General features: G+C 36.8%; 1 protein-coding gene across 1 annotated transcript in view; it reads left to right on the top strand.

The window, feature by feature from the left end:
- N4BP2 (NEDD4 binding protein 2) overlaps positions 1–11,863 on the top strand; it is a 57,011-nt gene extending 45,148 nt beyond the window's left edge. Inside the window, exons 15-16 of the mRNA XM_068975029.1 lie at positions 6,682–6,805; positions 8,501–11,863. Of these exons, the coding sequence (XP_068831130.1) occupies positions 6,682–6,805; positions 8,501–8,546 (170 nt within the window). The 3' untranslated portion in view covers positions 8,547–11,863. The remainder of the gene's footprint in view (positions 1–6,681; positions 6,806–8,500) is intronic.
- Positions 11,864–17,132: the final 5,269 nt, after the last annotated feature.

Below are 17,132 nucleotides of genomic sequence, written 5' to 3' on the forward strand. Positions count from 1 at the left end.
CACCTCAGCATGTTTATCACTTGAGGACAAATTCATTTTCTGACACAATCACAATACATGATGACTTTTAAGACATTTAACATTGTTAACAAAGTGTTGTCTAATATACAGGCCATACTTAGTGTTTTCTAGTTGTATGGAAAGGCCTTATGTAGCTGTGCCATTTTCTACCCCCAATCCAGGATTCAGTCATGCATCCCATGTTTTAGTTGATGGTCCCAAGTCAGTAGCCTCCTGTGATACAGAGTAGTTCCTTTGTCTAATTTTTGTTTTCCATGTCATTGACATTTTTAAAGATTCCAAGTTAGTCGTTTGGTAAATTGTCGAACAATTTAAATTTGTCTGATTGTTTCTTCACGGCTAGATTTGGTTTAAAATTTTCTTGGTAAAAATGCTGCATAGGTGATGTTAGGTCATCCTTGGTGAACTCATTAGAAGACATATATGGTCAGTTTTCCCTTATTGGTGGTATTAAGTTTGATTTCTTAGCTGAGATATAGAACTCTATCATATCAGATTTTGCTTTGTAAATGTACCTTTTCACCCTTTGTAGTCAGTTAGTAAATTTTGGTGATTGATTCTTTGTGACTGTGTGAATAACTGTTTTCATACAGCTGTTCTCATTTTGCCTTACGATTTTAGCATCCATTTATGATCCTTGTCTGAATCAGTTATTTTATTGGTGGTTCCATCAGTTCAGTTCAGTCGCGTCCAACTCTTTGCGACCCCATGAACCGCAGCACGTCAGGCCTCCCTGTCCATCACCAACTCCCAGAGTCCACCCAAAGCCATGTCCATCAAGTCGGTGATGCCATCCAACCATCTCATCCTTTGTCGTCCCCTTCTCCTCCTGCCCTCAATCTTTCCCAGCATGAGGGTCTTTTCAAATGAGTCAGCTATTCGCATCAGGTGGCCAAAGTGTTGGAGTTTCAGCTTCGACATCAGTCCTTCCAATGAACACCCAGGACTGATCTCCTTTAGGATGGACTGGTTGGATCTCCTTGCAGTCCAAGCGACTCTCAAGAGTCTTCTTCAACACCACAGTTCAAAAGCATCAGTTCTTCTCTATAGTCAATTCTTTTTTATAAAGAAGCTCAGCCTTCTTTATAGTCCAACTCTCATATCCATACATGACCACTGGAAAAACCATAGCCTTGACTAGACGGACCTTTGTTAGCAAAGTAATGTCTCTGCTTTTTAATATGCTGTCAAGGTTGGTCATAACTTTCCTTCTTTTTTTTTTTTTTCATAACTTTCCTACTAAGGAGCAAGAGTCTTTTAATTTCATGGCTGCAATCACCATCCGCAGTGATTTTAGAGCCCAGAAAAATAAAGTCAGCCACTGTGTCCACTGTTTCCCCATCTATTTTCTATGAAGTGATGGGACCAGATGCCATGATATTAGTTTTCTGAATGTTGAGCTTTAAGCCAACATTTTCACTCTCCTCTTTCACTTTCATCAAGAGGCTTTTTAGTTCCTCTTCACTTTCTGCCGTAAGGGTGGTGTCATCTACATATCTGAGATTATTGATATTTCTCCCGGCAATCTTGATTCCAGCTTGTGCTTCCTCCAGCCCAGCGTTTCTCATGATGTACTCTGCATATAAGTTAAATGAACAGGGTGACAATATACAACCTTCACATACTCCTTTTCCTATTTGAAACCAGTCTGTTGTTCCATGTCCAGTTCTAACTGTTGCTTCCTGACCTGCATACAGGTTTCTCAAGAGGCAGATCAGGTGGTCTGGTATTCCCATCTCTCTCAGAATTTTCCACAGTTTATTGTGATCCACACAGTCAAAGTCTTTGGCATAGTCAATAAAGCAGAAGTAGATGTTTTTCTGGAATTTCTCTTGCTTTTTTTGATGATCCAGCGGATGTTGGCAATTTGATCTCTGATTCCTCTGCCTTTTCTAAAACCAGCTTGAATATTTGAAAGTTCACGGTTCACATATTGCTGAAGCCTGACTTGGAGAATTTTGAGCATTACTTTACTAGCGTGTGAGATGAGTGCAATTGTGTGGTAGTTTGAACATTCTTTGGCATTGCCTTTCTTTGGAATTGGAATGAAAACGGACCTTTTCCAGTCTTTGAATTGGAATGAAAACTGACCTTTTCCAGTCTTGTGGCCACTGCTGAGTTTTCCAAATTTGCTGGCATATTGAGTGCAGCACTTTCACAGCAGCATCTTTCAGGATTTGAAATAGCTCAACTGGAATTCCATCACCTCCACTAGCTTTGTTCGTAGTGATGCTTCCTAAGGCCCACTTGACTTCACATTCTAGGATGTCTGGCTCTAGGTGAATGATCACATCATTGTAATTATCTGGGTCGTGAAGATCCTTTTTGTACAGTTCTTCTGTGTATTCTTGGTGGTTCCATAATGGTGTTTTTATAATTTGTATTCCTTCATACAAGGAAGGAAGGTTTATTAGCAGACATTCTTTGATAGAGTAGAGGATTTTCCTCCCCCACTTGTTTTTTAAATATAATTTTGAAAATCTTAGAGAAAATCTAGAAAACAGCAACAAAGATTAAAAGAGATAAATACATTATTTAATCTAGAGAAAAGAAAAAGTCCTATATAGAAGTATTATAAGGGAATATTTTGTCTATAGAGGATGAATACATCATTTACTCAGTAAAAACTTGATGATCTTGTATATTCTTGACATCAAACATAAAGCAGCGAAAAAGACACACAATTACCGTCTTTATGGAGTTTGCTATCTAGTAGAATAGATGATAGTGAATGACTAGTTACATAATTAGCACTGTGATAAGGTTGCCACATTTCATTTAGCATAAATCCCCACATCCCTACGTAGTTTTTTCTGCCCTGTGTCTTTATCCTTGTCTTGTGTATTGTTGCTCTTCCATTTCTTTATGTTTATCTATGTTACCGCTTGTTGACTTTCAGACTAAATTAGGCTGGCTGTTAAAAACTTCTGCTAGTACTCCTGTGTATCACAGCATTGATAAAAAGCTTCTTATATAATTGGCTTTTTGCATGCGGGCTGTGCTGAGTCTTCATAGGTGCATGCGAGCTTTCTCTAGTTGCGATGAGTGAGGGCTGATGTTCATTGTTGTGTGCAGGCTTCTCATTGTCTTCACATTGGCATGGCTTCTCTTCTGTGGGGCACAGGCTCTAGGTGTGCAGACTTCAGTAGCTGTGATGCACGGGCTTAGTTGCTCCACGGCATGTGGCGTCTTTCTTGACTGGGAATCAAACCCAGGCCCCCTGCACTGGCAGGTGGATTCCTAACCACTGAACCACTAGGGAAGCCCCTATAATTGATTATTAAATGCCCATCTTTTTGGCCAATAATTGAATCAGAGATAATTATTGAATCATTATTGTATATTCTGCTTTCCATTCAACACTTTAAAAACCTTTTGAATAAGTGACTGAATAAAGAGTAGATATTCCTCTCATTTTATAGATAAGAAAACTGATGACTTAGTAAGTTTAATAAAGTGGAAAATAGTAAGTGTTACTAAGGATACAGAGAATTGGAACCCTCATATATTGCTGATGGGAATGTTAAATGGTGCAACCTGTGGAAAAGGTTGACATTCCTTGAAAGGTTAAGCATAGAGTTACCATATGACCCAGCAGTTCTGGTCCCAGGCTTGTACACAAAAGAAATGATAACACAATTCATCCACACAGAAACTTATGTATGTTCATAATAGCCCAAAGGTGGAAACAACCCAGATGTCTATCCACTGGTGAATGGAAAAAATGTGGTATATCGATACTGCTAAGTCACTTCAGTCGTGTCCGACTCTGTGCGACCCCATAGATGGCAGTCCACCAGGCTCCCCCATCCCTGGGATTCTCCAGGCAAGAACACTGGAGTGGGTTGCCATTTCCTTCTCCAATGCATGAAAGTGAAGAGTGAAAGTGAAAAGTAAAATTGAAGTCGCTCAGTCGTGTCCGACCCTCAGCGACCCCATGGACTGCAGTCTTTCAGGCTCCTCCATCCATGGGATCTTCCAGGCAAGACTACTGGAGTGGGGTGCCATTGCTTTCTCCAATATCGATACAGTGGAATATAATTAAGCCATAAAAAGGGATGAAATACTGACACATGCTGCAACACAGATGAACCTTGTAAGGATTATGCTAGTGTGAAAGAAGCCAGACACCAAGGGCTGCATATTATATGATTTCCATTTATATAAATTGTCTAGAATAGAATCCATAGAAACAGAAAGTTCATTTTTGTTTTCTTGGACTGGAAAGCCAGGGATGGAGACTGACTGCTAACTGGCACATAATTTATTTTTGAGATGATGGAATGTTCTGGAATTAGATCATGTTGATGGTTGCACAACATTGTAATGTACTAAAACACACTGAATTGTACATTTTAAAATCGTGAATTTTATGTTAGGTGAATTTTATTTCAGTAGAAAAAATTATGAGAATAAAAGAGTTAAATAACTTGTTTAAGGTTATACTTGGCCAGACCCAAGATACAAACTCTGTCTGGAAGCCAAAGCCCATCTGTGCACGCTACCTGTGGTGACCTGTAATTATGGTTGGTCACCACCAGATGGTAGTATTTTTTGAACAGGCAAGTGTCCAGGGGAACAATATGTGGCTCTGTCCTGCATTGCTTGTAGTTGTAAAAGATGATGGTCAAAATTAGGGATGAATTATTAAAAAAAAGAAATCAGACCCTTTTGTGTCTTCTGATTGAAATATATATATACCACAACTACCCATGAAGCTTTCTGCCCCCAAATAACTAGAAGCAGATAGATCTGACTTTAGATCTGACTACGGCTTTGGTGATGGACAGGGAGGCCTGGTGTGTTGCAGTTCATGGGGTCGCGAAGAGTCGGACACGACTGAGCAACTGAACTGAACTGCTTTGTTCAGATTTGTAGGGAATAGAGGAACATGTTAGATGACACCATGGGGATACAAAATCCAGACTGTAAATATTTAGGATAAACGATCTCATTTTTCCAACAAATTGAAAAACCCCATCACACAGGGGGTAGAAGAACCTTTTATAAGTTAAGAGGTATATCAACCAAATACCCAGGGATCAAATCCTGGTCTCCTGCATTGCAGGCAGATTTTCTACCGTCTGAGCCACCAGGGATGCCCTATGAAATATATCAACCAAATACAATATGTGGACATGTTTCAACCCTGATTCAAACAAATCAGTTTTTGAGACTATTGGGGGAAATTTTTAGCCATTTCTAGAAACTTTAAGGAACTATTTTTAACTTTATAAGATGTGATTGACTCTTCCTGGTGGCTCAGACAGTAAAGCGTCGTGGTTATGTTTTTTTAGAGAGTCTTTATCTTTTAAAATATGTACTGAAATATATCTAGTTGAAATCATAAGAAATCTGAGAAATGCTTTAGATGAGTTTAAATAGGAATTATAAATATAAGAGCAACATGTCCACTTTAATTCCAGACTAAATACTGCCTTGGAGATATGAGACTTGAAAACCAATGTTTGTGGATCTGCTAGAGTCTTATGGCTGGAGAAGGCAATGGCACCCACTCCAGTGCTCTTGCCTGGAAAATCCCATGGATGGAGGAGCCTGGTAGGCTGCAGTCCATGGGGTCACTAAGAGTCGGACACAACTGAGCGACTTCACTTTCACTTTTCACTTTCATGCATTGGAGAAGGAAATGGCAGTCCACTCCAATGTTCTTGCCTGGAGAATCCCAGGGACGAGGTGGGCTGCCGTCTGTGGGGTTGCACAGAGTCAGACACGACTGAAGTGACTTAGCAGCAGCAGCAGCAGAGTTTTATGGCAGCTGAATGAACAGAGTATGGAATATTTATGGGTATATGTATTTTATGCTAAAGGTCATAACTTGTGCTATTTAAAACTGAGGAGCAAATATCTACTGAATTGTGAAATCAATTCATATTATAAACAGGTTTTTTGTTGTTGCTATTTTATTGTAGCTGTTACTTTCAGATTTATATACTTTATTTTCACAGGCTCATTTCCAAAGCAGGAGCTATGGTCTTTTAAGAGGCTCAGGTTCATTCTATATTTTAAAATCATCTATTTGAAAGACTTTCTTAAGTTAATAATTGATTATCTTTAACAGTAAGACTGCAGTCCATGCTATAATTAGTGAGTTTGCTAGTGGCTATTCCTGAGAGTTATAGCCTATAAAGCAGTTGCCTCATACCCCATCTTACTGACAAGAAAATAGGCACAGATAGGCTAAGAAACTTGTCCATGGTCCCAATACACAGTCAGTTAGTGGCAGAGCCGCTTATAATAAAGACCAAAGCTGTCTGGCTTCAGAGTATTTAGTAGAGTTGTTATAAAGATTCTTAGTTAATAAATATAAGTCACTTAAAGTGATGCCTGAATCCATGTGTGTATCGTTAATATTATTGTTGTCATCATTATTTCAGAGAGAAATTCTGGTAGCACATGCATGTCTCTCTCCCCGCAGGAGAAGTTCCACTCAAGTCTTTAGGTGGATCAATTGCTATGAAGCTTCTATACTTAAAAGTATAGATGAAACATACATTTAAAAACATCAGTGTAGGACTTTTTGAAGTAATAAATCTTTAAATCCTCATGAAAACAATTTCATATGTGTTTGAGTAAAGGTTTGTTTTCTGTTGTGAATGTAAGATAGATAAATTTTAACTGTTCCAATTTCTGTTGTAACAGAATTTAAGCAGAATGGTGGTAAGCCCTATCTCTCTGTGATAACGGGGAGAGGAAACCACAGCCAGGGAGGAGTTGCTCGCATCAAACCAGCCGTCATTAAATACCTCACAAGCCATAACTTTAGGTGAGTATAGATTTCTGTTATCGATAATGGCAGTTGCCCATATGCAGATAGTATACACTAATAATATGCTCAGAACAATTTGTTAAGATAGTTTACTAAATTTAACCATCTGATTTTAGCCACAAATTCATGATTAAATTATGATATGTAACATCCCTCCTGGATTTATGATGTCTAGTAAACCAGAATGGAGAAGGCAATGGCACTCCACTCCAGTACTCTTGCCTGGAAAATCCCATGGACGGAGGAGCCTGGTAGGCTGCAGTCCATGATGTCACTAAGAGTTGGACACGACTGAGTGACTTCACTTTCACTTTTCACTTTCATGCATTGGAGAAGGAAATGGCAACCCACTCCAGGTTCTTGCCTGGAGAATCCCAGGGACAGAAGAGCCTGGTAGGAGGCCGTCTGTGGGGTCGCACAGAGTCAGACACGACTGAAGTGACTTAGCAGCAGCAGCAGCAGTAAACCAGAAATGAAAGAAAAATTGTTTGTTGTTGAAGTAATCATTTGAAAAAAACTATGTCTATCATAGATTTAAAATTTAAAAGAAAATAAGTATATTCTTTTTTTTATGTTATTCAAGATAGTTAAATTATACATATCATCAGTTTAGTTCAGTTCAGTCGCTTAGTTGTGTCGGAGTCTTTGCGACCCCATGGACTGCAGCACACCAGGCCTCCCTGTCCATCACCAACTCCCAGAGTTTACTCAAACTCATGTCCATTGAGTCGGTGATGCCATCCAACCATCTCACCCTCTGTCATCGCCTTTTCCTCCCACCCTAAGGTTATTGTTTAATTCTTTTGAAAAGAAGTACATGTTTGTGGATTTTGGAAGAATTTGGAGCTCCTGCTAAAATGTGGTTATAATTTGTATGTATTTAAACTTTAGTGGAAATCTCTAGTCAGTTATGAATTTATACATCTTCATAAATTAAGTGCCACTATTAGTCTTAGCTGGCAAATATGAAATATCCTTTTTCATTAAGTGATTATTATTCAGTAACAGCCAATGGCAAGAAAAGTTCAAGAAGAAGGATTTGTTGATGGATGGCTTCCCTGAGGAATCCCAGTACCCTCTTCCCTTACTTCTAGTTTCAGTTATTACAGCCTGTTTTGTTTATGTCATGTGATAAAATGTTGGCTATGTTATAGAAAGTGGTCGCATTAATTCTGAGCATGAAAACAGCTGACATTTTAGGGTTACTTTTACAAAAGAAATAGGCTAGAACATTATCATATTGGAATTAATCATCTGTTTTAGAGACTGATGGTGTTTCTTTAAATTAAATTTTCACACTGAGGGAGTTTCATGTTCTGATAAATCAGACTTACCTATGGAAATTTCTTCTTGGTAGTCTTATAATGCAGAGAGAGAATGTAATTCAGACATCATCATATCCTTCATACAGCTTACTGTTATTCATTAACATCAAAATCAGGCTTGAGAATTTTAAAAAAATCTTAAATTGTAATAACTGCTGTTAGGAGTAATCCCCAGCCTTAGTCATGTATTTATTTTGACAGTAGATTAAAAAGAACACAAGCATAGATATTAGTCCTTGATTTAACTTAAAGGAGAGTGCTTTGATAGTGAATATTATGTTTAGCATAGGCACTTAGAATTGGTTACAAGATATAGTTCTTAATCAATTTGAAATTTTTACCTTTAACTCTTTTTTCATTTTTGCAGATTCTCTGAAATTAAACCAGGGTGCTTGAAAGTCATGCTAAAGTAAAATAAACATCCTTGACTAAAAAGTGTGAAGGTTTGTAGCTTAAAATTAGTTTTATTTGCAGTGATTTAGTCAATTTTACGTAAATGTATGTTTTATTAGTAGTGATGTCCAGTTATAAACAGAAAAACATGATGTTTTTCAAAATTCAAGAGAAGTTTAATTTTTACTGAATCAAATGCCAAATATGTTATCTATTAAAGATATTAAAGAGAATTTTTATTGATTACCAGATGTCTAAGAAAATTATCAGCTGTGATTTTAGAGATTGAAATGCTCTGATACTTTCTCAGACAGAAAATGTTACCTTTATATTAATTGTTCTTTGACGTTTCGTAAAGTCTTAAAGGCTTCAATGAGAGGTATTTAAGGTGCTTTGAGATCTAGTAGTAGTAGTCCAGAAAGAAAGGAGATCTAACAGAAACCTTTCAGTGCTTCTTGATTTCAAAACAAGACAAAAAATCATTTTGCCACACTCTACAGGTTGTGATCGCGCTTACCTTTTGTTCCTTCTTTCTGGGTGTGTACATTTCCTAGAAGTGAAGCTGGGGTCTGAGATTATGTTACAGTTTTATACCTTCCATAGGCAGACAAGTTTTCAAAGAAGGAGTGCTGCTGTCTTCTAGAACTGCTCCGAGTCTTATAGCACTGCCTGTGTAAATGATATTTATTGAAGACAGTACTAAAGAGCTATATTTTGTATTTGAGGCATGTAATTTCTAAACTAGAGTAGGTCAAAATCCTATTAACTTAAAACAGATATAGAAAACATTTTTGATACAGTCATAAAAGAAATTCTTACAATTTAAAAGTTTTTTACCTTTATTTTTAAAAAGAACCAACTTTCTGAAAGGAAACTTTCACTGATATCTTTTTTCTTGGTCAGCTTAAAAAGCCGTGTTGGTATACTTGTCGGTTATAACTTCCTTTACACAAGTTTAGTGCGATAAAGTATAATTTTCCAATATGAGACGCTGGCTTAAATAAATCTGACTTTGGATATGAAGGGTATTTTCAACATACATAGTTTTAGCAAACAACTGTATTGATTTTTGATAAGCTTAAAAATTATTTGGACTAGGTGATAGGATTTAGGATTGTGCTATTCCTGGAAGAATTCCCAGAAGAACAGACATTTTAATGAAAATAAAATTTAGAAACATGTTTTTATATATCATGAAAGCATGCTTGTAAAAGAAGAGCCATATCATTGAATTTATTTCCATAAAAATATATGTTTGTTACTTAGAAATAGTAACTGGTGTTGAAGTATTATTCACGTTGTTTGTGGTAATTTGTTAAAAAAAAAAATGCCAACAGTTTGGCATATGTTTTTTTGAGGTCTAGAAGAGTTGTATACATTAAAAATAAAACAATTCCTTTCAACAACTCTTAATTATAAAACTACAACTGTTAATGAAATAAAACCTTTCTGTGTATAAATTGATATGATTTAAGAAATGTGTATAACAGTACTAAAACTTAGGATTATTCGAGTGTGTGCAGCTGCATACTCATTTTCTGTGTTTTTATATTTCCTCATCCCAGTTTAAAAAAAGACATCGCTTTTGAGTGCTTCAACTAGACTTTACTTCAGTATTAGTTATTATAATTATTAATATGGGAGCAGTCAAAAAGAACAAGAGGTGAGGTATTTTGTGGGCAGAAATCAAATGAAAGAACCTATGTTTTGAACTGTACCAACTCTAATTTTATGCTTTATTTTGGTAAATCTAGGGCATTTCTTCTTAATCATCATTCATAAATATATGGAGACATTTTGAACATTATAAATGTTTTTGTAAAGTTGTTTAGTACCAGACTGGCTTCTATCCCACTATCTAGCATAGTTTAAGCAACATGTAATTTTGAAAGAAATTTTTATAATGGCTCTTTTCTTGTTTTGCCTGTTTCTAAATCCTGTATGCCAAAGGTAAACAGAGTTTGAGGATTATCAGATTTTTCTCTTTTACTCATATCTAAATCCTGTGTGTCAAAACTAAAGATAATGTGGGACTTATCAGACTTTTCGTGTATGTTTTGGTATATTTGTGCTAATATATGACTTACTAGAATGGCTTTTTGCAAAGTTATTAATATTTTAAAAGTACAACAGGTCTGTAATTTTGGAAGATTTTAATAACAATTATATTCTTTCAATAGTCTCTTACCAGTATCCCCCAGGGGAAGATGAGCACTAATATGGAAACCACAGGGAAAGTGGGGTTGGACAGAGGGAACTTTTAACAGTATTTTCAGTCTGTTCATTTCCTCCCTTAAACATGAGAAATGGAAGTATTTTGTCTTACATTTATTGGCTGTTCATGTATCTCTATATTATTTCAAGTTGAGGTTTCTTCAGTGTATTAGTGTTTCAGTACTGCCTGCAATTCTAAGGCCTTCAAATGTGGGACATACTGTATAGTAGAAACCCCAACTTAACACTTTAAAGTGTCTGGTGTATTATAACACATTTTGGAGAGAAAGCTAAATAATTCTGTTGGATTGTTTCCAATCCTTTATTTTGTCCTTTTAAAATTCAAGTGTTTTGTATGCTTAGAAAAAAAGACATGTATAATAGTAAGATTGGTTGTTTCTGAGCTGGAAATTGGAAACTTTGAAACTCAGGAAATTGCTCTGACAATGTTTTAACTGCTCTCAATTTAAGAAAATGACAAAATGTATAAAAATGACACAAAAATAATATGTGCTGTTTTTTCCAATTGCTTTTTCATTGTGCAATTGAGGTGAAGTTTGATAATTTTTCTATGTTGTGGTTAAATATTGCTTATTTTTATTTACATGGTAAAGAAAACAGATTTAAATGTTTTGTGTGGCCAAAAAACCTTGTCATTTAAAACGTAAAGTAAGTTTAGGTAGAATGTATGTAAATGGTGCTTATTTTTAAATGTAATTCAAGTTTACAGTGTTACTTAATGTCTCTTTGCAAAATTTATTAGCGAAATAAGGCTAGAATACATCTACATTCTGAAGAACTTTTTATAACTTCACATTATATGATGACGAATTTTATTGTTTTCCTTAAAGTTGAAAAAATGACTTTTATGGTCCAAATGATGAACCCATTTATTAACATATGATTGAGAATTAACCATGAGATTTCTCATTAAAATATAATATTGCAACTGTCAGTCAGAGAATATATTATAAGATCTTCAAACAGTCTATTAGAAACAAAATCCTTTTATTTGTACTATAAAGAAAATGTAATTTTGCTGTTAACTGTACTTTTTTATTGAAACTGTTTTATAACTTTGCTTTTAAAATTTCTTATGAAACCATTTGCAAATGACATACTTAATTTAATAAAACACTTTAACCACTGCTCAGTGTGAGGATATCCTTCATTTGGTGTGGTGGGGTTAGTGGTTTAAATATTAAAGTACATTTTTATGTGTAACTTAATATTTAATATTTCACATGGTCACAATCTCCACTTCCCTCCTCCTCCCCTCCATTCAAGCAGTTAGGCCTTTCTTCCATACTTCAGGGGAAGGATTTGATCAGCAGAAAGGAAAACCAAAGGAGTGTTCCTAACTTTCATTTGCAAAAGCATACAGGCTTAGGGACCAGTAGAGACCAGTGGGACAGACAAAAGGATCAGACAGAGGACTTCCGTCACTCCACTCCACCCCCATCCTCGACATGAAGAAGTTTCCTCCAGGATGACACCACACCACCCTTATGGTAGAAAGCGAAGAAGAACTAAAGAGCCTCTTGATGAAGGTGAAAGAGGAGAGTGAAAACGCTGGCTTAAAACTCCACATTCAAAAAACTAAGATCATGGCATCCTGTCCTATCACTTCATGGCAAATAGATGGGGAAACAGTGGCTGACTTTATTCTTTTGGGCTCCAAAATCACTGCAGATGGTGACTGCAGCCATGAAATTAAAAGATGCTTGCTCCTTGGAAGAAAAGCTATGACCAAGCTAGACAGCGTATTTAAAAGCAGAGACTTTACTTTGCCAACAAAGGTCCATCTTGTCAAAGCTATGGTTTTTCCAGTAGTCATGTATGGATGTGAGAGTTGGACTATAAAGAAAGCTGAGCACCGAAGAATTGATGCTTTTGAACTGTGTTGTTGTAGAAGTCTCTTGAGAGTCCCTTGGACTGCAAGGAGATCCAGCCAGTCCATCCTAAAGGAAATCAGTTCTGAATATTCATTGGAAGGACTGATGCTGAAGCTGAAACTCCAATACTTTGGCCACATGATGCAAAGAACTGACTCATTGAAATAGACCCTGATGCTGGGAAAGATTGAGGGCAAGAGGAGAAAGGGACGGCAGAGGATGAGATGGTTGGATGGCATCACCGACTTGATTGACATGAGTTTGAGCAAACTCTGGGAGTTGGTGATAGATAGTGAAGCCTGGTATGCTGCAATCTATGGGGTCACAAAGAGTTGCACACGACTGAACTGAACTGAACTTGTAATTTAAAGGGAAAAGTGTCAAAATTTTTTTATTTTTATACCACAACTTTTTTTCTAATTTAAACTATTTTGCTGTTGCAAAAAAGGACTTCCCTGTAGCTCAAATGGTAAAGAATCTGCCTGCAGTGCAGGAGACCCAGGTTCTATCCCTGGGTCGGGAAGATTCTCTGGAGAAGGGAATGGCAACCCACTCCAGTATTTTTGCCTGGAGAATCCCATGGACAGAGGAGCCTGGTGGGCTACAGTCCATGGGGTCACAAAGAGTTGGACACCACTGAGCAACTAACTACTACTACTGTAGCAAACAGGGGTCTGCTTTTGAACCAGATAAATGGATTAGCTAGGTTTATGTTTTCATACCATTATGTCTTTTGACTGATGTCACAATTAAGAATTGTGTCTCTAAAGGATTCAAGTAATACTTCAATTAATATTAAAGTCTTTAGAACTTTATTAAACTCAAAACAATAATTTATGCATTTAGCAAGGAGTTAAAAATATTGATTCAATAAGTATTTATTGGACATTTGTTAATAGGGATACAAAGTGAGCAAGAAAGAGCTTCTAGAGCTCTACAGGTATTTTGTCAACTATTTTGTGTATGGTAATTTATATGGTGGGACACTTTTCAAATACATTATATTTTAAGACTCAAGGGAATTTTATTACATAGGTGTCCTACAAAAGCTTAGATAGACTTGCCTAGTTAGTGGCAGGGGTAAGACTTCAACCTGGATTCTCTGACTCCTAGTATAGAGCAACTGTGTCTGTCTTAAGAGTAAGAATAATTGCTGAAAAAGAGATAATATCCTGTTATCCCCAACTGAGAGACATGTGGCTCCACAGTGTATGTCTGTGAAAGTCTGTCATTTATAAATCTGCCTTCCTCCTTTATCTAGGAGGATAAAGCTGCTATTATGGGTTTTTCCAATGGCAAAGATAAAGTTGATTTTTCTCTTCATTTAAAATTTCAGAAATATAAAGAGAGTCCAGGACTGATGGGCATGCTCGTTTCCATGAAGTTTTTGAGGATCTAGGATCCTTTTAGCTCATCACTGTAGCCGATCCAAGGAGGGCTCTCGTTTCCCTAAAGCCGTGTGAGTGGCTACAGCTCTAATCATCGCATCTATATTCTCTTGGAGGAAAGACAAGAAGGGAGCAGTGGGCAAATGCCAGTGGTGTTTTGCATAAGAATTGTGGAAGCTGCCATAGGACACTTTCGCTTACGTCTTACACTGGCCAGAACTGAGTCGCGTGGGCATATCTAGTTGCAGGAGAGGCTGGGAAGTTGTCTTTGTTTCATACTACCATATGTTCTGCTAAAATTTGGGCATTCTCTTGGAGGAAGAAAAATATATTAAGGGAATGAAGTGTAATCTATGCCACGTTATTTTTGATTATTGAATGCAAATAATGTGAAAATTAGTTGTTATAAATTTTTTTCAACAAGTCTTTGTTGATTACTATGTGCTAGGAATAACAAAGGAACTCACAGTTGTATGTATTTTAACTTAAATACTCAAATAGTAACCAACATTGCTGATGGAATGGGTTTTCAGTTGATAACTGCTAATGCAATCACTTTTGATCTAATAACTCAATTGTGGCAACTAGATTGAGTGTGTAAGTTATTTCTTACAGTGATACTGTTTAGTTAATATATTTGTATAGTGACATTTGTATTTTCTTAAACATTCTGTAATCCATCCATGTATACAAGCTCAGTACTTGGTACAAGTGATGTAAAGCCAAGTAAACGGGTGTGTGTGTACGTGCTTAGTCGCTTCAGTCATGTCCAACTCTTTGCGACCCTATGGACTGTAGTTTGCCAGGCTCCTCTGTCCACGGCATTCTTCAGGCAAGAATACTATAGTAGGTTGCCATGCCCTCCTCCAGGGGATATTCCCAACCCAGAGACTGAACCCGCATCTCTTAGAGGTCTCCTGCATTAACAGACGGGTTCATTACCACTAGTTCCACCTGGGAAGCCCAAACTAGGGTAGAGGATATAAATATGTAAATGTCCTGAGAATTAGAAGCTGTGTATAAAAAATCGTGAAAGCATAGAGGGGAGATAAATCATTCTTTTTGGAGGTGGTAAACTTGAACTTTATTCTCTTGATTTTTTTTTTTAAATGATTGTGTAGGAAAAAGGTTAAACACTGCAAATTCATGACTTTTCTCCATGTATAACCATACAGTTACACCATTCATAGGTTCTGGAGCACTTCTCTGGGTAATCTTGATTTAATTATGTGACTGGTGTTAAGATAGGAGTTCAATTTCATTGTTTTGCAAGTGAATATCCAGTTTTTCCAGCACCATTTATTGAAGAGAGTGTCCCTTTCCCCTTGCCTATTCTTGTCAGGTATCATTGGGTTTATTTTCGGGCTCTCTGTTCAGTTCTGTTGGTCTGTGTCTGTTCTGATGATTACTATTGCTTTGTTATTGTTTTAAATCAGGAAGTGTGATGTCTCCAGCTTTGTTCTTTCTTAAGATAACTTTGGGTCTTCAAGATCTTTTGTGGTTCCATACAAATTTTAAGATTGTTCTGTTTCTATGAAACATTCCACTGAAATTTTGATGGGGATTACATTGAATCTACATTGGTTCATCCCTATAGCTCAGACGGTAAAGAATCTGCCCGCAATGTGGGAGACCTGGGTTTGATCCCTGGATTGGGAAGATCCCCTGGAGAAGGCAATGGCAACCCACTCCAGTATTCTTGCCTGGAGAATCCCATGGACAGAGAAGCCTGGTGGGCTACATTCCATGGGATAGAAGAGATTCGGACATGACTGAGTGACTGACGCTTACTTCCTTACATTGAATCTATAGATAATTTTGGATAATATGGACATTTTAATGTTAACTCTTCTGATCCATGAGCATGAGATAATCTCTCCACTTACTTGTATCTTCAGTTTCTTTCATCAGCCTCATACAGTTTTCATTGTACATACCTTTCACTTCCTTGATTAAATTTATTCCTAGGTATTTATTGTTTCTGATGCTATTGTAAATGGATTTTTGTTTGTTTTTGTGTTCTCTTTGGTTGCACCGGGTCTTCATTGCTCTGTACGGGCTTTCTCTAGTTGTGTGCGACAAGTGGGGGCCACTCTTCATTGTGGTGTGTGGTCTTCTCATTTTGGTCACCTCTCTTCTTGCAGAGTACAGGCTCTAGGCCCATGGACTTTAGTAGTTGCAGCACATAGGCTCAGTAGTTGCAGCTCATGAGCTCAGAAGCTGTGTGGCACAGGGCTTAGTTGCTTCGCAGCATGTGGAATCTTCGCAGACCAGGAATTGAACCCATGTCCCATGCATTGGCAGGCAGATTCCTGTCTACTGTGCCACCAGAGAGGTCTGTAAAAGGGGTTGTTTTATTTTTTGGTGAGATAGTTCATTGTTAATATAGAGAAACACAGCTGCTTTTTGTATGTTGATATTGTATCCTACAACTTTGCTGAATTTGTTTATTAGTTCTAACAGTTTTTGTTGGAGTCTTTAGAATTTTCAATATGTAAGATGATATCATCTGCAAACAGACAATTTAACTTCTTTCTGATTTGGTTGCCTTTTATTTCTTTTTCTTGCATACTTGCTCTGGCTAAGACTTCAGTTACTGTGTTGAGTAGGAGTGGTGAGAGTAGGCAGTGTTGTCTTATTCTTTTTTTCTTTATTTTTTGCCACATATGTTTGACTTGCAGGATCTTAGTTCCGTGAGTGCTGATTGAACTCCAGCCTTTGGCAGTGTGAGATTTTACCATCAAGCATGACATTAGCTGTTGCTTTGTCATATATGGCAAAAGTGATGACTAGTAGAGACAATAGAGCAGAAACAGATGTGTACAAACTATATTTGTGGTAAAAAATTGATGAAAACGTAATCGTAAAAATCATAAAAGACCATAAAACACGGTCCTGTGTTCTTAAGGACCATATATGCAGAAATTTTAACAAAATGTTAGAAAAATAAATCCAGTGGTTGGTATATAAAAAGGTTAATATATCACAACTAAGTGAATTTTTCAGGAATACAAGGATATAATTTACCACATTAACAGAAGGGAGAGAAAAAAGGAAAAATTTTATGATTAATTTCCTAGATATAGAAATGAGATGTGATAAAATTCAA

The sequence above is a fragment of the Capricornis sumatraensis genome, chromosome 7 (genome assembly GCF_032405125.1).
Source record: "Capricornis sumatraensis isolate serow.1 chromosome 7, serow.2, whole genome shotgun sequence".
NCBI lineage: Eukaryota > Metazoa > Chordata > Mammalia > Artiodactyla > Bovidae > Capricornis > Capricornis sumatraensis.